The sequence below is a fragment of the Phalacrocorax aristotelis genome, chromosome 7 (genome assembly GCF_949628215.1).
Source record: "Phalacrocorax aristotelis chromosome 7, bGulAri2.1, whole genome shotgun sequence".
NCBI lineage: Eukaryota > Metazoa > Chordata > Aves > Suliformes > Phalacrocoracidae > Phalacrocorax > Phalacrocorax aristotelis.
In genome coordinates, this window is record NC_134282.1 from 19,141,245 (window position 1) to 19,163,107 (window position 21,863).

At 50.9% G+C, this 21,863-nt stretch overlaps 2 protein-coding genes across 11 annotated transcripts in view; both read left to right on the plus strand.

Moving 5' to 3' along the window:
- Window positions 1–11,483, plus strand: part of DVL3 (dishevelled segment polarity protein 3) — a 33,514-nt gene extending 22,031 nt beyond the window's left edge. Inside the window, exons 3-17 of one of the 6 annotated variants that reach the window (XM_075099129.1) lie at window positions 2,515–2,636; window positions 3,054–3,160; window positions 3,720–3,855; window positions 4,132–4,225; window positions 4,636–4,705; window positions 5,001–5,140; window positions 5,338–5,414; window positions 5,836–5,948; window positions 6,264–6,314; window positions 6,436–6,585; window positions 7,420–7,551; window positions 7,806–7,973; window positions 8,583–8,795; window positions 9,084–9,482; window positions 9,950–11,483. In XM_075099129.1, coding sequence (XP_074955230.1) covers window positions 2,515–2,636; window positions 3,054–3,160; window positions 3,720–3,855; window positions 4,132–4,225; window positions 4,636–4,705; window positions 5,001–5,140; window positions 5,338–5,414; window positions 5,836–5,948; window positions 6,264–6,314; window positions 6,436–6,585; window positions 7,420–7,551; window positions 7,806–7,973; window positions 8,583–8,795; window positions 9,084–9,482; window positions 9,950–9,981 — 2,004 coding nt within the window. In that variant the 3' untranslated portion in view covers window positions 9,982–11,483. Of the gene's footprint in view, window positions 1–2,514; window positions 2,637–3,053; window positions 3,161–3,719; window positions 3,856–4,131; window positions 4,226–4,635; window positions 4,706–5,000; window positions 5,141–5,337; window positions 5,415–5,835; window positions 5,949–6,263; window positions 6,315–6,435; window positions 6,586–7,419; window positions 7,552–7,805; window positions 7,974–8,582; window positions 8,796–9,083; window positions 9,706–9,949 lie in introns of those variants that run through there. The other 5 variants (XM_075099124.1, XM_075099126.1, XM_075099127.1 and 2 more) reach the window with 5 other exon arrangements.
- A 653-nt stretch (window positions 11,484–12,136) lies between these two features.
- AP2M1 (adaptor related protein complex 2 subunit mu 1) overlaps window positions 12,137–21,863 on the plus strand; it is a 30,580-nt gene continuing 20,853 nt past the window's right edge. The window contains exons 1-2 of one of the 5 annotated variants that reach the window (XM_075099136.1): window positions 12,156–12,262; window positions 16,765–16,890. The gene's annotated coding sequence lies outside the window, so the exon portion shown is untranslated. Of the gene's footprint in view, window positions 12,263–13,214; window positions 13,284–16,764; window positions 17,019–21,863 lie in introns of all 5 variants that reach the window. The other 4 variants (XM_075099139.1, XM_075099137.1, XM_075099138.1 and 1 more) reach the window with 4 other exon arrangements.

Sequence of the window (21,863 nt, forward strand, 5' to 3'; positions counted from 1 at the left end):
ACAGCTGATGATCCCTTTTTCTATCCCTGCTGAGAGTCTCCTTGTCTGTGGGTGGTTTGGGGGATGTGGGGGGAGCACTTGCTTTGCTGCTTCTGCCAGACAGGCTGGGATGAGGCTATTTTAGGAACTTGGTACTAATTTTAGCTAGAGGGAAAGACAGGGGCTTGGATCCAAGTGAGTATTTCCTGACAGTGCAAGAGGCAGGAAAAGTGCAGGGTGGTTATCAAAACCTTCCCTGGAGGAAATCCCAGCCCCAGGAGTGTTAGAGGAAGGCAGCATCAGACCCCCTGTTCGAAAACACCCTCTCTCCTTTCCTCCTCACTGCTGTTTGACAGCTGCCTGCAGCTAGTTTCCTCTGTCCAGATCTATTTGCCTGGTCTTGCCTTGAGATCTTCAAGTGTTATATGACTTCCCTAGGTGACGCTAGCCCCTCCCAGCATCTCTTTTTCCCCTGTGCTCCCAGGCAGTGGCTGCCAGAGCAAGGATGTGGCCTTCAGGGAGTGGGATGTGTCCTGGGAAGACTAGTCACTGGGAAGGTGCTGGGAGGGGAGCTGGGCATGTGCCTGGGGCTTGCTGGCAGAAGAGAAGCTGAGCCGAGTGTGAGACAAGAGTTGATTAGGCAGTTGTGAGAACAGGAGCCGTTGGGCTTGTCCCGGGGCTTGTGGGACGGGCTCTGCAGCTTTTGGCACCCCAGGGTGCTCTCTGCCCTGCCTGCTGCCTTGGCTATGGCTTTCTTGTGGCTGCTCTGACTTCCTTGCCATGGCTGCATCCCTTTCTCTGTTCCCAGTATGTCCCCGGCAGCATACCTCTCTCCCCCTGCCGTAATGATGATCTGTGGGGTCCATCCCCCATTTATATGGTTTCCCCAGTTCTCTAAGATGGGCAGGGCACAGCTTTGTGTTTCATAAGTGATGCTGGAAAGCACTCGGACGCTGTGTAAACGGGCTGTGCCTCCAGCACCTGGGTTGGGATCTGCTCCTGCCTCCATGTTGGACATGTGATCCCCTCGCCAGCAGGCAGCAGAGTTGCCTCTGCATTTACACTGGGAATTACAGCTTGGGCAGCAGCTATTCCAGCCCATGTTTCATGACCCTTCTGCCCTGACCTACAGTGGGCATCCCTCACCTCTGTTAGATCAGACCAGATCTCTGTTAGATCAGACCTCTGTTAGATCAGACTGTGATGGCCAGTGGCTTGGCAGCTGGTTCAGGTACACAGGCTGAGACCTGACCTGTGTCCTGGTCTCCTCGCCCCCCTGCCCTGGGCTGGCTCCAGGCTGACCCACAGCTTGTTTCGTCTGGGGTGGATCAAGGTGCTGGGCCCTGGCGGTCCCTCCCTGACCCTGGGAGAGAGCCAAGCCCCTGCTTGCCAGTGCTGTGCTGGTGCAGACATGAAGAGCACATTTGAAAGTCCTTAGAGGTAGAAATTGATCTTCCCTTGCTTGAGAGCTCTAGCCTCTCTCTGGACACTTGCTTCCTGGCCAGGAGAGGGCTCCTTTCTGGGCCCTGTCACCTCTGCTTTGGGGGTCCCTGAATGTCTCTTGCAAGGAACAGGTTTTTCTTTTGCTTTCTTGCCTGGCCCTTTTGGAATTAGCCTTGTTCAATGTGGCTTGAAAGTGGGGAGAGCACAAACCTTGGTAGGGAATAATGTTGGGGAAACCACTTCCTATTGAGTTCATTTGAGCTGTCCCCTGTTTCATCCCACTGGCAAGCCTGTTCCCCCTGGGAGAAGCCCTGCCTTACTTCCTTAGCCCTGAAATTCGTGGTTTATCTTAGAGCCAGAGGCACAGATGTAGGTGTGCCTGGGCTGCCCCAAAGCATGGCTAGTATAAATAGTTCCTGGGGCTTGACTCTTTATTGAATTTATACACTGGGGAAACTGCTGAGCTTCCCAGAGGTTGGCTGGAGGCTCTGCCCAGGCCACTTAGCTGGACACAAGCTGAAAGTTTGCAATGCACTTGTGGAGAACAGAAAAAAATTGTATGTTTTGGAGTCTATTTCAAAACTAGCCTCAGCCCTGAGCTCTGTTACCCCTTGCTCCCCTCATGGGTGGGAAGGTGAAAGTCCTGCTGGTCCCACAGCTCAAAGGCAGAGGTGTAGAGGCTGGTAAAACCGAGAAAGGGAATGACTGATAGCTGCCTCTTCTGATGTAAGAAGAACTAGGGGAATCCATTCCCTGCCACAGGACATGTGCTAAAGGTTACCTGAGCATAAAAATTGTGCAGTGTGGGTGTGCAGATGATGTCAGAGTCTCCAAGCAGGGCTGTCAGCCACCCGGACTTCACCACTGGGTCAGGAATTCCTGAGTCACAAATAGCCAGCATCTGGGAAGGCATTGAGGGGGAATGTTGCTACATGCTTGGCCTGTTCCATACCCACTCCTGGGCATCTGCTGTTGTCTGCCATCAGAGATGAGATCCTGGGCCAGGCAGGCTTTTGGCCAGCTTATTTGGCCACTCTGTAAATGTTTACCCTGTGCCTCAGCCATTTAATTCTCTGTCTCTCGTTCGTCCAGCTGGTGTCTGCAGAGGGTTCCCATTCAGATGCTGGCTCAGTCTGTGCCGATAACCAGACAGAGCTGCCACCCTCCATGGAGCGCACAGGAGGAATTGGAGACTCTAGGCCCCCCTCTTTCCAGTAAGTTACCTGGATACCTATCCTGGTTTCCGAGGGACCCACAGTGATTTTGCTGTAAATCCAGACCAGTGGCTGGGACACTCCTACTCAAATTGTCAGGGATCACAGCTAGCCAGAGGGGAGGAGGATGGGGCTGGGAGCAGATTCGAAGTGGAGCTGCATTATTCAGCAAGCAAGGGCACGCTGAAAATAGTGCAGGGAGGCTGGCAAAGAGCTTGCACAGCTTCCTTCAGTCCCTTGCTCTGCCACTCATAGATGTGCTGTGGTTGTTCCCCACCACCTCTGCTGCTGTCCCACAAGAAGGAGACAGCTGATGGCTGAAGGCTTGTGCTGGCCAGCACAGAGATAGAGGGAGCCTGCTCAGAGGTAGAGAGTTGTTCCTTGTTGGACATACTTGTTCCTTTTATCTCATTGCAGCCCTAACACCGGGGGGAGTCGGGAAAACTTGGACAATGAGACAGAGACAGACTCGGTGGTGTCATCGCAAAGGGAACGACCTCGTCGGAAAGATGGGCCTGACCATGGTGAGTGGTGGTAACGTGGCAAGAGCTCTGCAGAGCACGGCTGGGCCTCCGTGCTCCAGGCACGGGGTAGCTCTCTCTGCTCTGCAGAACCCAGCTTAGAAAGGCTGTTCAGTGATCTGAGGCCGTAGCCTCACATGGGAGGCAGGAGCTAACACCTGCGTTGCATCAGAGCTTGGTGTTGAAACCTTTGAGGGCAAAGGAGATGTCTCCTGTAAAAGCCTCAAGAGCAAGGGACAGTAGTGCCTCTGTTGTTAGTTGAAAAGCAGAGTATGCTCTAGCCTTGCCACTCCGTGCTGCTTCTTGCTCTGCCAAGGAACCAGCTGCAAGCCTTCCATGACTTCAGCAGCATTGTTCCTAGTGGCTCATCAGCATCTTGCCCATCCTGTAGTGACAGAAGAGGTATCCCACAGAAGATAGATCTGATCCCAGGGTGGACTTGGAGCTGACCAGCACTAGATGGCCAATTTCATTCTGGGAAGGTTGCTGTGAGCCCTACAGGAAGGAAAGGGGTTGTTTCCCTGTGGCTTTCTCAAGCACACTGAGCCTTGTCTTTTCGTAGCACCCAGGGTGAATGGGACAGTGAAGGGAGAGCGGCGCCGAGACCTGGGCGGGTACGAGAGCTCCTCCACGCTCATGAGCAGTGAGCTGGAGACCACCAGCTTCTTTGATTCAGATGAAGATGACTCCACCAGCAGGTAGGAGAGCTTAGGTCCTGGAGGAACACTGACTTACCCCTGTCTCCCAGCACAGAGAGATACCTTTGCAGGGCACAGTAATGCTGGGCTCCAGGGTCCTTGTTCAGACTTGCCTCTGTCTCAAGTCTCACCCAGCAGCCCCCTCTGCTATTGTCTGTCTTCCACGTACATGTTCTGTCCCTGCAATCCTCTGTTCCCTGTAGCATTTCTGTGACTGTCTTGCTGCCAAGCCACTGCCCTGGCAGCAGAAGAGCTGATTCTCACTTTTGCCTCTAGGTTTAGCAGTTCGACAGAGCAGAGCAGTGCTTCCCGTTTAATGAGGAGGCACAAGCGACGCCGACGGAAACAGAAGGCTCCACGCATTGAGCGGGTACCAAGGGGCTGGGTATCCTGGGGAGGGCAGTGCAGGGCAAGGTGGGCTTGCCTGGTGGATCTCTCCACTCAGTGCTCTGGGGCTGATCAGGGATTTGGCTGTGTTTGCTGTGGGCACAGCTGGGGAGAGATGGTGTCCAAGTGATGCAACTTCATAAATTGCTGTAGACCTTTCCCAAGCCAATGCAGCTTCTAGAGCTGGGACCACAGACCTTGTCCTGGCTGTGGAGAGGTCGTAAGGACTGTGGCTGATGCCCTCTGGCTCTGCAAAGCTCCCAGCATGAGGCTGGAGGTGTGGGTGGTGGCTGTGGTGCCACAGGGAGTGGCAGGGAGCATAAGTGTAGGGAGCTGGGGCTGGGAATGTTACTGAGGCACAGGAGGACATCTCATATTTCACTTATGTTGCAGTCATCGTCCTTCAGCAGCATCACAGACTCCACCATGTCCCTGAACATCATCACGGTCACGCTGAACATGGGTGAGTGGGAGGCGTGCATGGAGCCTGCAGTCTTTCCAGAGTGAGATTGGGTGGCAGAGAGGGAACTGGGGAGGGGGCAAAGAGAATGTACGCAGGGAGGAGTGAGGAGGTGGACTCTTCAGGAAAGTGGCTTGTCTTGAAGCACTGGTCTCTCGGGAGTTTCTGTGTGTTCCGGGACATCTCCCTGGGACAGGGGTGCAAGCAACCATCATTAGCATGTGGTTTGTCTGAGATTAGGGCTGCTTGTGCCTGCTGCTTTATGGTGTCTTACTTCTTTCTCTTTCCATTCCTGCAGAGAAATACAACTTTCTGGGCATTTCTATTGTGGGACAGAGCAATGAGCGTGGGGATGGAGGCATTTACATTGGCTCTATCATGAAGGGTGGCGCTGTGGCAGCTGATGGCAGGATTGAGCCAGGAGACATGCTCTTGCAGGTACTTCACGCCCACATACTTCCATCTTTGGGCCTGGGAAAGCAGTAAGAAAAGACCCAGAAGCCTCCCTGCGCACTTTGGCAAGCTAAACCCAGGAAGCTATGCTTGGAAGAGAGAAGCTGAGTCACTGCTGAGCTGAGTGGGGAGCTCAGCTTCTGGTCACATCTCTGGGACTCACCTCTTTGCATTGTTTGCAGGTAAATGACATCAACTTTGAGAACATGAGCAATGACGATGCAGTGCGGGTGCTGAGGGAGATTGTGCACAAGCCGGGGTAAGTACTCAGGTTGTTCCTTGCCTCCATGGGCAGCTGTACAGTATGTGCTTGGGGTGTGTGTGTCATGTCTACCAGCCACCTCTGCTAGAGGCTCTGCAGAAGCTCAGAACTTATGTTTTTGCTGTATTCCTGGGTTTCCGTGCCCAAAGCGAGAATTGCAGCCCACAGAATGGTAGTGAATTGGGGTCTGTGCTCCTTTTTTGTGGGGATGCCGTGTCTTAGGGTCATAAGCAACCCTCAGCAGGGTCACATCATGTTGTCCATGCCACTAAGGAAATCCATAGCTGGAGGGAGACAAGGGCACTTTACTAGCAGCTTCTCCCTGTCTCACAAGAGAGAGCCAGCATATAGCATCTGCCTGCCATGCAGGGGTTTGTGCCACTGGGCTCCTGTTCTAACTCTTGCCTTTTTGTTGCAGGCCCATCACCCTGACGGTGGCCAAGTGCTGGGACCCCAGCCCCCGGGGCTGCTTCTCGTTACCCAGGAGTAAGTGGATAGCTGACCCACCCTTAACGCTGGTGCCCAGCTCATGTGAGAGCCCTGCCTTAAGCACTTACTTGGTTGTTGTCTTGTTCCTCCCCTGTGTCTGTGACTCCATGTGGCACTGAATTTGGGTTTGATGGGGTTTCAGCTCTCCTCACAGGAGGCTGCTATGTCCTATTCCCAGGCCAAAATGCCCACAAGCCCAGCCCTCTTTCCCACATCACGCTGGGGACGCGTTTCACTGGGGCAGGGGGGTCACTTGCTCGGGGCGCCAGAGGAAAGAGAAACCCCTCCTTGAGCCATAGGGGGATCTCTCCCTCTGCACCTCTCCTGCTGACCCTCCCTCTCTTCTTTCTCTCCCAGTTGCTCCCCAGCGGATCTGGGCTGGGCCAGACTCTCCATGCTCCGATCCGGGTGAGTCCCGGCAGATGCTGGGGATGGAATGGGCTGTGCTGAGTCCCTGTCCCTCCCCAGAGGTTGATTTGATGAGGGGATAATTTCTTATAGCTATTGACTGACTCTTTCTTTACTGCAGGTGAGCCCATCCGGCCCATCGACCCGGCAGCCTGGGTGTCTCACACAGCAGCGATGACTGGCACCTACCCAGCGTACGGTATGAGTCCATCCATGAGCACAATCACTTCCACCAGCTCCTCCATCACCAGCTCCATCCCAGAGACTGAACGTAAGTCCTTGTGCCTCCGTGCTCCACCCGCTGCACGGCTTCCTCGCCTTCACTGTGATGTAAAGGGAGCAATACATCTGCCTGGGGACAGCTGGAATGGGCAAGGTCTATCCTGCCAGGGGACTAAGAGGGAGGCAGCTCTCACCAGGCAGGTCCTTGGATCAGTGGGAGTTCTAGCTGGGTGAATTAATAACACCTTTTTCAGCCTTCTATGTAAGAGAAGAGCCTGGGTGCAATCCAGGAGCTGTGGGAGGTGTAGAGGAAAGGGTCAGAGCAGTCAGGGTTTACTAGCTGAGAGTGCCAGACCACAGGGAGTCAGCTTGTCCCTGGAGCAACTGCCCTCCCAGACAGTAGATAGCGCAAGGTGGAGGCAGATGGGAGCAAACGGCCTTGCAGTGGGGCAGGGCCCTGCTGAGCACCAGGGCTCTTTTGATTGCTTTCTGAAGGTTTTGAGTGATTCTAGTATACAGAGCCCTGAAACAAGGGTCTAGAGAGCTGGGGCAAAGAACCAAGAGTTTGTTGTAAGTTTGTGAGGAGCAGAGTGTTCCCCTGCTGGGCTGTGTGGGCTCAGTTGGAAGCTTTTTGGATCTCAGCTGCTTGGGAGTGTTTGGAAGGAAGGAGACTCCAGCCTTGTTTTTGCACAAGGTAAAATGGCTGACATGAGAAGGATGACATCAGAAGGCTGGAAAGGGGGTTACACAGCATGCGCCCCAAGGCTGTCTGCAATGTATTGTTCCCTGGCCCATTCCTCCTGTGTGTGATGCTTCCACATAGCCTTGTTATCTTTTCTATCCCCTCTCATCTCTGCCTCCCTTCCCTTTGTCCACACCACAGGCCTCGATGACTTTCACCTGTCCATCCACAGCGACATGGCCACCATTGTCAAAGCCATGGCCTCACCAGAGTCAGGCCTGGAGGTGCGTGACCGCATGTGGCTGAAGATCACCATCCCCAATGCCTTCATTGGTAAGAGACTATGCTGCCTGCAGCAGAGGCAGGGAGTGGGGAATAGGTGGCCTGTTTTCCAAGCTGATGCCCAAGGGAGCATCTCTATCACTCTATAAGCTGTTGACCAGGCCAGAGTCACAAACTGAACCTTTGGCTGTGGAGTCCCTTTTCACCCTGTGGCCCGCTTTGTCTTGGCTCCAGTGTGGTCCACTGCATCAAGGGCCACCATGTTCCTCTCTGTTGCTGTATTTAACTCTGATGTTTGGTGGCAGGTTCGGATGTGGTGGATTGGCTCTATCACCACGTGGAGGGTTTTACGGACCGTCGTGAATCCCGCAAATATGCCAGCAACCTGCTGAAGGCTGGTTACATCCGACATACCGTGAACAAGATCACCTTCTCGGAGCAATGCTATTATATCTTCGGGGACCTCTGTGGAAGTATGGCACTTGGCGTGGGAGGGAGGGAGAGGATGGAGTGGGTTTGAGGTCCTGCAGAGCCCTGCTAATACCATGAGGACATAGCTACGCCCATCACTGCCCTTGTTCTAAAGACCCTGTTAGAGAGTGAGGAGCATATCCCAGTTCCCTTGTCATGCTGCTGGAGTGGTGAAGTTGGGAGATGACACATTCACCTACTATGTGATTATTTATTTTCTTTTGTCCTGGGCAGCCATAGCAGAGTCTTAGTCTTTACTGACTTTGTCTCCAGGCTCTGAACTTCCAGTGCTGGCAAGGGGGTGGTGCTCAGACAACTGAGTTCTGCTCAGATAAGAGGGATGGGGGAAGTAATTGGCAGGGCGAGCTGTAGCTCTGATGTGGTACTTTCCCACCAAGGTGGTCTCTGTGTTAGAGTGGCAGCTCTGACTCATACAACCTGGCTATTGTCCAGCCAGGATGCATAAATGGTTGCATTGACTAGCAGGGAGTATGCCAACTTCTTGCATCTACTTGTGTATCCAGTTCTTGTCCAGGGTTGACAGGGAGCTGCTTCATTGCAGGTGGTTGTCTTTCTGCTTGGATTAACCCCTCTTCTCTGCTTTCTTGCAGACATGGCTAATCTTTCTCTTCACGATCACGATGGCTCCAGTGGTGCCTCCGATCAGGACACTTTGGCTCCACTCCCCCACCCAGGAGCTGCACCCTGGCCTATGGCTTTCCCGTACCAGTATCCACCACCTCATCCATACAACCCCCACCCTGGCTTCCCTGACCCAGGCTACAGCTATGGAGGGGGCAGTGCAGGCAGCCAGCACAGTGAAGGTGAGTGAAAAGTACTAAAATATGCCTGTTTGTGGGCAGATGCCCTGTTCAGTACAGGGAAGTGGCAGGAAAAGGCTGCTTAGGCAAGACCCTATGTGTTGAGGGAGCCAGAGCAAAAGCCATCTCAGAAGCTTTGTGGGACTTGGAGCTGAAAGGAGGCTGAGAGCATGGACTGTGCTGGCAGATGGTTGTGCTGCAGCCCATTGTAGTCCTGTCTTGGCTAGAGGAGCAGCCTTTCTTCCTGGCTTGTCTGAGCTGTCACCTAACCTTGCCTTGTGTGCTTCACAGGGAGCCGGAGCAGTGGTTCCAATCGCAGCGGCAGCGAGAGGAGGAAGGAGAGAGAGAAGACCGGGGAGTCCAAGTCTGGCGGCAGTGGGAGTGAGTCGGACCACACCACGAGGAGCAGTATGCGGCGTGAGCGTGCGGCCAGCGAGCGCTCAGTGCCAGCCAGCCAGCACAGCCAGCGTAGCCAGCACTCTCTGGCTCACAGCATCCGCAGCCACCACAGCCAGCAGTCGTACGGGCCACCCGGCCTCCCCCCTCTCTTCAGCCCCCCCATGTTGCTGATGCCTCCACCACCTTCAGCCATGGGGCCCCCTGGGGCGCCGCCAGGCCGTGACCTGGCCTCTGTGCCCCCCGAACTGACAGCCAGTAGACAGTCCTTCCGAATGGCCATGGGCAACCCCAGTGAGTTCTTTGTGGATGTAATGTGAAGTGCCCGTCCCCTGTCTGTCTGCTGCCCCTCCTTCCCACCTTCATCCCCGTCATTTGTCTCCTAGGACTAGCCCTGGCTTCATCCCTTGTTTTTTGGGTTTTATTTTTTTTGTTTTGGTTTGGTTTTAGGTTTTTTTTGTCTTGATAACAAAAAGAAAAAAAGGGAAAAAAAATAATAAATGGAACTAAACCTTGATTCTAATCCCTCCTCGAGCGGGGTGGACGGGCATGGCAGGCCTGCTGGGTGCTGCCAGCCCATCCTGCCACCAGACTTGTATATTGCCGATGGTAATTCCCTCCTGCCGTCCTCTCTAACCCCATTAATCCGCATCTATCCCAGCGCCCTGTGCTGCTTGCCCGTGTGTCGCTGATGCCTCGGTCCTTCCACCCTAAACATCTCTTCTTTCTTTTCACCCTTTTGTGTTTCTTCTATCAAGCAGCAAAGAATTACGGGGTGTTTGACTTTCTCTGAGCCTGCCGCCTGTGGGGGGGAGAGCTGGAGCGTGGCGTGGCCCGACAGGAGGACACGGAGCTCCAAGGGTGCTGGGCACGCGTGGTGCTGAAGATGGCTTCTTTCCTCCCCCTTGTGGAAGACGCCTTGCCCTTCCCTTCCCACAGCCCTGAGAGGGGAGCAGGGACCAGCCTTATATATGCGTTTTAAATCCTGTTGTAGTTGCCTTTTGGCTAATGCATGAATGTTCCAGGGCTTCAGTGCCTCTGGGGAGTGGAGAAATGCTGCTGCTTCCCACTTGCCTCCCTCCTCTTGCCTACATATTGGGCCGGGTCTGAGCCTGGCACTGCTCCATGGCAGGACCCTCCTTTACTTTACCTGGCCTGGCCCGCGAGTCTCTGGGCTGGGGCTGTACCTCTGCATCCAGCCTGGAGCAGCGGTGGCTGCCTGTGCAGCCTTGCATGACTCACAGCCCTGCACCTGTCTGTGGGTACTCAGTGGAGGAGCAGATTTAAGGGCAGAGTTCTGCTCCCTCTGTCCTGCTTTTTGCTCTCCTCCCTGTGACGTACTGCTGCCTGTCCCATTTGTAGGGGCTGTCCCATGTCTGGGGCTGGCGATGGCAGCTGTGGCCTTCTCCCTGCTGCTGTTGCACTGCTGCTGCTCACCAGTGTGACATCTTCAAGGACCTGGATGCAGTTAGAAAGTGAGGGAGGGGCACAAGTGGTTTGCTTTCATGCTTTGGGGAAACATAGAGGTCCCCTATATTTGCCCTATGAAGGGTCTAAGGCTGCCTCCTACTCTGCCCAGCACCACAAGCGCTGCTGGCCTGGCTGCTGGGAGGGATGAGGCTCTGGGATGGCCCCGCTCCCTCTAGGCAATGTGAGCTCTCTGGGGATGGATGCTGCAGCCTGAACTGTGGCCTCTGGACTCAGTGCCGGCAGATGTGTCAGTTGAGTCCATTTGCTATGGTGCTCCCTGCCCTTTTTCCTTTTCTGGGTACTCAGAGACATGCCTCAGGCTGGGGGCAGCCCCCTTCCCCACACCCAGGGACGGTACAGTACGGTACAAACATGCTTCACCCTGATCTTGTTGGTGCTGGCGCCCTGGCGCCCTCTCCTATGGCCACGCCATGGCTTTCTCTGCAAGTGTTGCCTCCTTTTGTCTTTGTGTTTGCAGTTTTTATACGCTGAAGATGAAATGTATTTTGCTCCTTAGGGGTCTGTGTTGCCCCTGCAACCCCTCTGCTAGCTCTTTCATGACATCAGTTCATCTCCCCCGACTCTCTAAAGCCTCTCTTCTCCCCCTGCCCACTGGAGCCAACTTGCCCAGTGTCCACTCTCTGCCATCTTCCTGTCCCCTGGTCTCAGCACCAGCAAGCTGCTGCCTGTGCCCCCCCCCCTTTCCTCATGCCCCCCAGCAGCCTCCCTGGGCACTGCTCATGCCCTTGCCCTACCCTGCTTCTTGGGTTTTATAAAAACAAAACCAATCTCCTTGTTTTTATTTATAAACATAGTTTTATTGGACTTCTGCCTTGTGTTGGGTTGTTTTGTTTATTTTTTTTCCAGCCTCCTTTTCTGTCCTCCCGCCTTTTGCTCTGCAGCAAGATCACAGCCAGAGGAGAGCACCCTGAGCCCGTTTCCCAGCCGGCTCGTCCCGGGGTGCCAAGGGATGCCGCTGCCTGAGCCTGGGCCGGGCTGGGCCCGGCCTTCCGCCGCCGCCGCTCTCCGGCGCGGGGCCCGGGTCTCCCGTTTCCCGCAGACGCCCTTTCGGGGGTGGTGGCGGGGGAATTGGGGCGGCTCCGACAGCGGGCCCGGCGCTCGGTGCAGCTCCCCCGCGGCAGCGCTGCGGGGCGGGGGAGCGGGCGAGTACCGCAGGGGGCCGTGCGTGTGTCCAGCGCCCAGGGCGGCGGGGACAGCAGCCCCCTGCAAGGGCACGGCGACTTCAGGCCTCTACCGGGGAGGGGGGGGAGAGCAGCCTCCATGCCCTCAGCCCTGCAGGCGGTCCCCACGCCTGCAGCCCCGCCATTCGCCCCTCTCCCGGGCACGGTGGCCCACCATCCGGGTTTCGCTGCCTCCCGGACTACAACTCCCAGCGCGCACCGCACCGCAGGACTACAGCTCCCGGCAGGCCGCGCGCGGACCGGCCTTCCCGCCCCTCCGCCTCAACGCGGTGGCGCATGCGCGGCGCGGCCGGGCATGCGCGGCGGCGGCTCTGCAGTGATAGGGGGGGCGCGGAGGGACGGGGGGGCGGCCGCCGCCATCTTGGGCGCTGGGCAGCAAGCGGCGGCGGCGGGCGGCGGCAGGTGAGGAGCCCGGGGTTGTCCTCCTGTTCTTTGGCGGGGCGGGGCGGTCCCGCTTCCCTTCTCTGGGTGGCTTCCTGTAGTGGGGCCCGCTCTGCTCACCGCGCCCGGGTGGCGGTGGCCGAGCTGCCGCGGGTGGCGGCTCCCTCGGCGCTCGCCGGGGGCGGGGGTCCGCGGGCCTACCCTGCGGGGCGCGGCGCGGCCCTGACAAGCCGCGTGAGGGGGTGGGAGCTGAGGTATCCCGCTGGCTGCCTCCGACGTGCTGGAGCTGGGCTGCCCCTTACGGGGCCGTGTGGGAGGGAAGCGAGGCCCCCCAGTGGGGCTTCCCCTCAGTCCCCCGCGAAAGGGTGCTGGGCGACCCCCGCCCTGCCGGACCTGGTTCATCCGCTCGCACGTTGTTGTGGGGTGAGGGGGTTTATTAATTGCTCGTTAATCAGTTAGCTGTCCAGAATACCCGTGGCTGCAGCCCAGCGGTGCTGAACCGGGCAAGGGTGGGGACAGAGTCAAGCTCTCTGTGTGGCACAGGACGCCTGGGGAAGGCCTGCACCGATGTACTCTGTCAGCCCGAGCAAAGGTCTTGTAGTCGGATCGGGCAGGAACTTCCCCTAAAATTACTTGCCTGTGCTACTGATACAAATATGAATTAGCTAGGTCATGGCTTGCATCCTCTAGTCTCCTTGGGAAACCTGCTGAGGCAGAATATAGCGCTGCTCATGCTAAACTGCTGGTTCTGAGGTTTAAAATGGGTTCTTATCCCATGGCTCTTCTAGATGCATTTCCATGTCCGTTCTTCCCAGGGCTAGGTTATTGGATTCAGTAAAGCTGCAGGAAACACAGCCTGTGTTTATCATCCAGTGCAGTTGACTTGTCATTTCCTAGTGGGGAGACTGGCTTTTGATCTAGTCTTCTCCCCATAAGCTGTGTGATTCCATGATCTGTTTTCTGCTTGCTTTAGTATGAGAAAGCTGCTATCAAGTTTTAGCCTCCGGCTGCCAAAACCTGAGCCTGGAACTTTCCCAGATATGTGAGTCTGGATGGCTTCTGCGGCTCAGAAGTCTAGGCATTACAGGTTTCTAACTGCATACGGGCTCATGTGGTGTCTTGTTGGGCATAGTTTGCCTCAATGCTATCAGATCTGTAGCTACTATTTTTCCCTCTAGGAAAAGCTCTGTTCTTGTCCTTCTGAGTTTTGCTTGGAGGGACAATCTCTAATCTGAAGAGATGCTGCCAAACTGCCTACTTCCATATTTTCCCTATCAGAAGGGAGGCATCACTTCTCTTCTGTAGCAAGTGCCATGTTACTGACATCTAGTGACAAAGATACCTAGTGTTCTTTGGGTTGCAAACTGGCCATGTTCCAGGGAGAGCATTTGAGGTATCTTTGAAGGGTATTATGGTTGGCTTCTTCCTCCTCTCCTGAGAGAGCACAATTCTGGCCTTTGAAGAGTTGAGTCTTGAGGCTGTGAAGGGTTATATCTTGAGCACAGATGACTGGAAATGCACTTTCGTTTGATAGTATCTCTTTTTTCTTTTTTTTTTTTATGGAATGGGAACAGTTGCAAAACAAAATGGGCTTTGTAAAGAAACTTCCTGTGACCCTAGTTAAACTTATTCCTGTCTCATCCCTGCATTAAGAAATGCTAAAGCCAAGACTGTCTTTTGCAGCACAATATCTTGTACTGGTTTTCTAAGCTTATACTACTAAAGACCAATAGAGTATTTAAAGGCTGTTCTTAAGGTTAACTGGAGGATGGACAGAAGTACAGCCTGGGGTGCCAAAATCTAGTTGGTCTGTATGGCAGTCAGCTTCTCTCCTTTAGCGAATGACCTACGGAGTCAAAAGTTACTAGGAAGCCATATATTATTTTCATCTCAGCAGGGGATTGGCAGCTCAGCTAAAAGCTTGCCAGCTGAGGCACAGAATGTGAAATGCAGTTACCTGCTGTACAGTAATAGCAGAGAGAGAAATGCTGGCAAGTCAGGGCACCTAGGGCATTAATGGTATGCAGAATATAAGCAAACTGCAGTCTGTGTCTCTGACCTCTTCTGTTAGAAGATGAATAGAACGCAAGTCACTGTTCAGATCTCTAGCTCAAGAGTGAAAAGCGAGTAGAAGCTGCTTCAGACTGACTTTAAAACTGCCTTGAAAGAACTGGTAGAAATGGAAGAAGACATTGGGGCTGTTCAGATAAGGTTGGACTCAAAATAAGGTGGAGAGGTGTGTTAAATGCTGTTCTTGTGATGTTTTACCAGAGTAGGGAGCTTCTTGTGTTTCCCTGGGTCAGTATTTATCTCTTGTTACTCTTTAGACTGTCTGCGTGTGGTATGGCATGCAGAAGTAGACTGTAGGAGGAGAGCCTGGTAAAAGTTGAATGTGCTCCTCTTCCTGCCCACTGGTTATGGGGATTGATGGGATTGGGTTTAAAATAGGAACGGTTTCTCTGAAACTGATGGGTTTATCTCAGTAGCTCTTTAGCTCACGGTATGTCTCTTAATTAAATTATGCAGTCTGTCTTCCCCAGGATGAAGTGATTGCAGCTACTCTTGTTTAAAACTGAGTGCAGCCTGTGGCCTCCTGGAAAGTGGCTATTGCAGCCCTCTAAGCAAAGCTTAAGTGCTCGGATTAGCTGGTGGGGTGATGACATTGTTGTAAGCCTTAAGCCTTTTGGTTTGATAATGGCTAGTGCTAGCCTGAAAGGTCTGGTTTTCTGTATAACTCCAGTTTTCCAGAGCACCCTAACTAATCCCCTTCCTGCTTCAACTGTTGTCACTTGTCCAAGATCATACTGATCTCTGAAATGCAGAAATTATTACAGTTGGTGATTTACCCTCAGCCCTCTGGGCGAGAGCTACAATACCTCTCCTGACTTCTTCCTGGATGAGAAGTTTAGCAGCTAATGTACCTTGAACTGCTTAGTTAGATAAGCTCATTAATACACAGAAGTCTGTCTTACTGTTAAGTCAGAACCTAAACTTTCTTTTAATAGACTACTAAATGGGTCGGTTCCTTTACGCCAGCTTACTGATTTGCGATTGCTGTTTCGTAGATGTGCTGTGTAGATTAGAGAAATAAGAATTCCTGTTTTCATACAAGCTAAGTGATGTCTGTGTTGTGGGAAGCTTGTAGCCCCTTAATGGGAGTGACAGGGCCCAGAGTAGCTGAGTCTTGGGCTCACTGCTGATCGTCTTGTGCTCGTTCTTACCCTGTACTTGATGGCACAGGAAACTCATTGAAGCTAACAGCTTGTCTCACAGTGGCACTGTGACCAGAATGGCTTTGCAGATGAGCAGCAGTCCCTTCAGCTCTGCTGATCAAGCCTCAGTGGCTTGCCTTGTCAGTGGCTAAGATCATGTCATATTCTTATTTTCATCACACGTAGCACTAGGCACTCTTCTGGAGAGGTGTATCTGTAGTGAGAATAGTGCCTGCATGGCTGACAGTAAAATACAGCTGATCCCAAAGGTACATTCTAAAATGAATGGTCAAATGCATTCAGCGCTTTCAGGATGCTACCAGTGCTTGCTGAATTCTGAGGCTGTGGGTGCTTGGGTGGTAATGTGAGACTGTAGTTATGTTGTTAAGGGCAGCGTAAGAACTCCTGTCCCTGCTGTCAGGCTGCTCCTGTGCATTTGTTCTTGAGCTGCTGTGTTACCACTGCGCCTCTGAAGAGAGAACACAGAGGATTTGCTGAACAGACCTGCCATGATAGCGGTTAGGCCTGGCACAAGAGTTCAGCAGCTGCTGCCTGCAGTGAACTTAGAGAAACTGGTGTGGGAGGAAACAGACAACTGCATTTGCTCTTTCCTCAGGCAAAAGTACCAAAATATGCCCAGAGTTCATGGTGGCTCCAGTACCATTAGGCTATAGGCACATTGCTAATAACATGTTTCTTCCAGAGAGTACCTCATTCTTCTAGAGCTAGAACTAGCATCTCTTGCAGTTACTGCAGCCATGTTGTCTCATACCACTGCAGAAAAACAGCTAACAATTCACTGTTTTTTCTGAAGTGATGAATTTGAGCAGGTCAACTTTTTTTTTTCATTTGTGCAAATACAGTTACAAAAGGCAGACAACCGTTTGCCGAAGTTTGTGGTGTAGGTTGAAGCTAACACTGTTCCTGCTGGTGCCTGGAAGGATGAACAGTCTACGTGGTGTCACCTGAAAGACTTCAGGTTATGGGACGAATGCATTGGAGAAAATCACTTGGTTGAATATCTGTATATCTGGGATTTAGGCTAAAATTAATCTTTGTCTTTCATACCCTAATGAACAGATGACTGTGGTACTAGAGTGGTGTCTTGTTACTGATGTGATGCTATGGCCTCTCGAGTAGAGAGGTGTTGGGAGGCTGATGGGCTGACATTGGTACCATTTGCTGTGGTGTTTCTGGAAGAGTTGCTGCAGATACAAACAAATCGTTGCAAACAGAAGGAACTATGCTTATGTCTGCCTTTAGTCCAAGAAAGCTCTGTGCTGTATGTTGTTTGGTTTTTTTTTTCTACAGCTGTTCGAGGTCAGACTCCACAGAGAGGCAACGGAAGTGGAAGGCTGGGCTCTTACACGCTGCAAGAGGGAGTTGCTGAATCTCCACTTGCGAAATGCTTGTTTAGTGCACCATCCATCTCTCTAGGTAGTTCCCAGTTCAGCCACTTGTTGCATCCCAGAATATGTGAAACTACTGACAGCCCAGCAACAGGATCCTGCTGCCCGAGCCTGTGCTTCTGACTGCACCCACGCATCCTGAGTGTGTGGCACAATGTAGGTCTGAAAGGGCAAAGTCTGATGGCTTTTGGAGAACCACCTGCCTTTATGTCAGACCTAATAAATAGAGCATTTGCCATCTATGTTAAAATCAGTGGGCAAAAGCAGGTTGTTGTAGCTGACTGTTAATGTTTTAACTTTGCCACAGTTGCTATAAAGTTGTATCTTAATGCTCTCATTTTCACTTGAGTGAGAAGGCATTCTGGAAAGGCATTTCCATGTAGCCTTAACAACTAGTGGGTTTCTAAGTGTGTATAAGTATGTGGTCTGTGATATTCTTCATGATCCTTTTACTTCCTACTTATGGGTTGAAATAGAAATATTTGGGAGTATGAGTTTTTGGCAGCAGAGCAGGAAGTGTACTGGCCTTGGGTATTTGTAGAAGCAGCGTTCAGATGTTAGATCTCACTCGTACCCTGGTAGCTAGCTGCTGGAGGAATGCAGAGTGTATTGGGAGAGGACTGTTGTTCCTAAATTAAGGTGATTAGTCACCAGCTGGTGTGAATTCAAGATACATGTGGATCTTCTCTGTACCTTAACTAGAATAAATCCATCCTTGCTATAACTAGAAAACAGGGCTGTAGCTAACAGTGTGGAGTGGGTCACCATATGTTCAAGCTAGTGAAACGGAGCAGAGCTCTGAAAATGCAGTTGATGGACCGTTAACCCAAAGGCTTCAGCTACAGTCATCTTGGTTTCCAGGCACTTAATGATAACCAGTTGAAGAAATGATGGGCTTTGCTCTTAAACTGTGTCTTGCAATGAGTTATTAGCCTGAGGAAACTCAAAAACTGTGTAGGGCAAGCTCCCTAGAAAAGGCTGACTGTGGAGCAGAATGACTCATTGAAAGCTGATTGAGCAATGCTGTTACTGGGAAGCTTTCTGAGTCATGTTGCTTATGCACAGCAAGCAGATGAACCCATCTCCTGTGGTGGATTTCTTACTCTGGGGCCTTCTGATTCCAGCAGCCATGAGTCACTGAATGTCAGTCTCAAAATGACTTTTAAGCCCTGTTCCCTGCAGTTCTTAACCATTGCAAGCAGTAGATCTTTCATTTTCAAAGCTGGTCTGGAAAGAAAACTTTTCATTATTTTAAAAACATGTGGAAAATCACACCAAGTCTGAACTGTACCACAAAAAACCCTCATTCTAGTTGCAGTGTAACCTTGAAATAGTTGAAATGAGTATCTGTGAAACTTGTACCGAAACACAAATGAGGATCAAAACAAAGCAGGCTTATTTTCACTGCAGCCGCTTCAAGGAGAGCCATTGTCATCTTAAAGAGCCATTCTTCTTGCTAAGCTTTAAGCAACTTTCTTTTGCATGCTGCCCTTTGTATTGCTTTCCTCTCATCTGTTCATATATCTCTGGGCTAGTCATTCCACCTCTTGAGTTTCCAGCTGTGTGGACATGCTACCATGCTGACAGAAGTAACTCTGTAGTGGGGAGGGCACGTGGTCACTGATCTGGGAGGAATGTAATACAAGGCTTGAGCAGAAGGCTGGAATGTTGTCAGTGTTCCCTGAACTTCCACCATGGGCAAATTTGATGAAGGATGGCTGAGAGAATGGCGCTGCACCAGACCAAACTTGCTGTAACTGGTGAGGCTGCACCCTGAATACTGTGTTCAGTTTTGGGCCCCTTGGTACAAGAAGGACACTGAGTTGCTAGAGCGTGTCCAGAGGAGGGCAACGAAGCTGGTGAAGAGTCTGGAGAGCAAGTCTTATGAGGAGAGGTTGAGGGAGCTGGGGTTGTTTAGCCTGGAGAGGAGGAGTCTGAGGGGAGACCTTATCGCTCTCTACAGCTACCGGAAAGGAGGTTGTAGCAAGGTGGGTGTTGGTCTCTTCTCCCAAATAACTTGTGATAGGATGAGAGGAAATGGCCTCAAGTTGCATCCGGGGAGGCTTAGATTGGATATTAGGAAAAATTTCTTCACTGGAAGAGTGATCAGGCATTGGAGCAGGCTGCCCAGAGAGGTGGAGGAATCACCATCCCTGGAGGTGTTCAAAACATGTGTAGACATGGCACTTCAGGGCATGGTCTAGAAACCATGGCAGTGTTGGGTTCACAGTTGGACTTGGTGATCCTAGAAGTCTTTTCCAACCTTAATTCTATGATTCTAAACTGTGTTGAGGCTGCTGTGCTGTCTATGCTTGTGACACTTGGAACTCTTCAAGATGCTGGACTGCAGAAGTCGAGCAGAGCAAGGAAGGTCTGCTTATAACTGTGTTTAATGCCTTTTGCACTTGAGACCTCCTTGATCCCTGGTGTCATTAGATGGGAGTACAGCAAGAGGTTTATACTGCATGTGTTCTTCAACTACCCCAAAGTCCTGACAGATGGCTGGTAGAGTTGGGTTAGTCATCTAAAACTGTTCCCTTGTATTCCCTGTCCTTAGCCCATGTGACTTTGCTTGGTCCCTGGAAACACTTTACCAATTGTCTGACACATAAAGTTAGGAAGATTGCACTTAAATATGAATTCAGGTTTAATATATAGAGCTTTAGAATTGTGGGTTTTTTCAGGCTTGAGGAGAATCATAATTGGTATGGAGGTAAGCTGCTCATTACATGTGAAAAAATGCTGGTGGATGTCTCTCAGGTATATTTGTGCTGGTAGGCTGCCGTTATAAAACAAACTGGCAGGATGGTCCTGATCCTGTGGCTAAACCTGCAGTAAATAGAACTACCACCTCAGGTGTTAAACAGGTTCATAAGCACAGAGCCAGTCCCTTTCTGACTTTGAGCAAGTTGTTCAATATCGAGTTGCATTACCAGTGTAGCACGGTTAGTATGCATCAGCTGGTTGGTGGCAAGTCTCTCTGCATGCTCCTATGTTGTAGCAAATGGGATTTGCAATAAGAGCAATCCTGGTCAGGTGAGGTGAGGGGTGTAGGTATGAGGGTATTCAGAGTAGTAAGGGCAAAGTAGGTCAAAATGGCATGGAGGTGCAGTGATGGGACTGTAAAACATCACACTAAATTCAAGGTATAAAAATGTACAATAGTGCACATAGCAGGTAGGTGGATTAGGGAGCAAAGGCAATTCTAGCTTCACCTGTAATGTAGTTAATCACCTCGAAGGCTGACTTTAGTGCCATCTTGGAGTTATGGTAGATAATGAAATCATTAGCTTCTTGCTGAGTGGTGGCTTAAAACCATAAGTCAAATATTAAGAACCATGTCTCATGGTTTGCTTACATCTTGAATAACTTGTGGAGTTTTGCACTAACTTCCAAAAGGAAAATGCTTAGAGGAAAGCACTGAGAAAGAGTAAAGCATAAAGCAGTTTCCTTGTGAAGAGCAACTGAGTAAGGTGGGAACACTTCATTCTGGGAAGGGGACAATGAAGGCAGTAGAGAAGATACAGAAAATCCTGAGCGGCCTGGAGATAGGGTATAGGGTCTAGTTCTTCATTGTTTCTTCCTGCACTTGAACTGGAGGCCATTAAACAAAGCTGGGGGAAGGAAGAAAAAGCAGGCTTAAAACAAAAAGGAGGGTGTTTTATAAGGTGGTTGTAAAACTCTAGACTTTTTTTTTTGCTGTGGGATGCTGCTGATGCAGAGTTTTGAGAGGAAACTGGGCAAATACTTTGAGATCCACTGAGAGTTCTAAAATAAACAAAACTGTTGCAGGGGGATCTTCTGGGGAGTGTTTTCTTGACCTGCCCTTACTGTTATCTGACTGTCCCTTCACTGCAGACATCGGAGCCAAGACACTGAGCTAACAGATCTGCAGTATGAACCAATGTGGCTCTTAAACGTGCCAGTGAAGCTGGTTAGGTTAGGAGTTAACTGTGCACGGCAAGTTTGATGCCTGAACTGAGCTCCCAGTATATTTGTGTAAGGAAGAAGTCTAGCATTTCTTTGCATTGACAAAGAATTTTTTAAAGACTAAAAGCACGTGAATCATGCTGTATCTACTCTTGATCTAACATGTTTTTACTAACATATAAAATAAGCAAGACTTGACTCTGCTGCCTAGTACTGTGATGCAATTAAAAATTATTATATTTTTGTCTGTAACTTAAGCTGAAGCTATTACAGAATATATTCTAACCTAACATATGAGAAAGCATAGCCTCATTACCTCCATCAACATTTACAGTTTGTAGATCTTCCTGAGAGAAGGCTTTTAATTTCCAACACAAAGCTTGATCAACATTCTTCTACGTGTTTTATAGTAATACAGTAAATATTCAAACCAAGGCTTTTTCAGAAAGTGATTGGCTTGTTGTGCTAGCAAGAGACATTGTCTTGTGTATGCTGTGTGTCTGATTCTGTTGCTCATCAAAGCAGATGTTTCCTTTATGCTAAAAATAGTGAAACAAGTAACTTAAGCAGCATTAAAACTCAAGAGGGGGATATTTTTTTCTGAGACTAGGATGTGCTTTCTAGGAATCTTCTGGAAAGGGTTTGTAGGATTCATATGATCCAGCTTTGACCAGTTGCATAAGCTTCCAGGAAACTATACAATGTAAGTCTTAAAGAGGATGGAAGAACTCTCCTTCACCTTTGGTAGCAATAGTCCATATCTGAATGTGGAAGACTGTAGCAGTCTGAAAAGGCGTCCTTTGGAATATAAAAATACTAATTAGGAAAGAATTTCCGAGAGTGGGCAATAAGTTGCTTTTGTTGCCATAATGGTTCTCATTTTTTTCATCCTTTGGCCTGTGTGAGTGACCTTTCAAGTGTTTGCTGAATTACAGCTTCAGAATCTGCCAGACTTGTTGGGCAACTGTATTCAAACAGATGTTCTGCATGTTTTGGATTCTAGCCCTGCATGTTGCCTTTTGGTGGCCTCCTGCATGCCTATAAGGGCCATGTGTGTTTCATGTAAGTAGT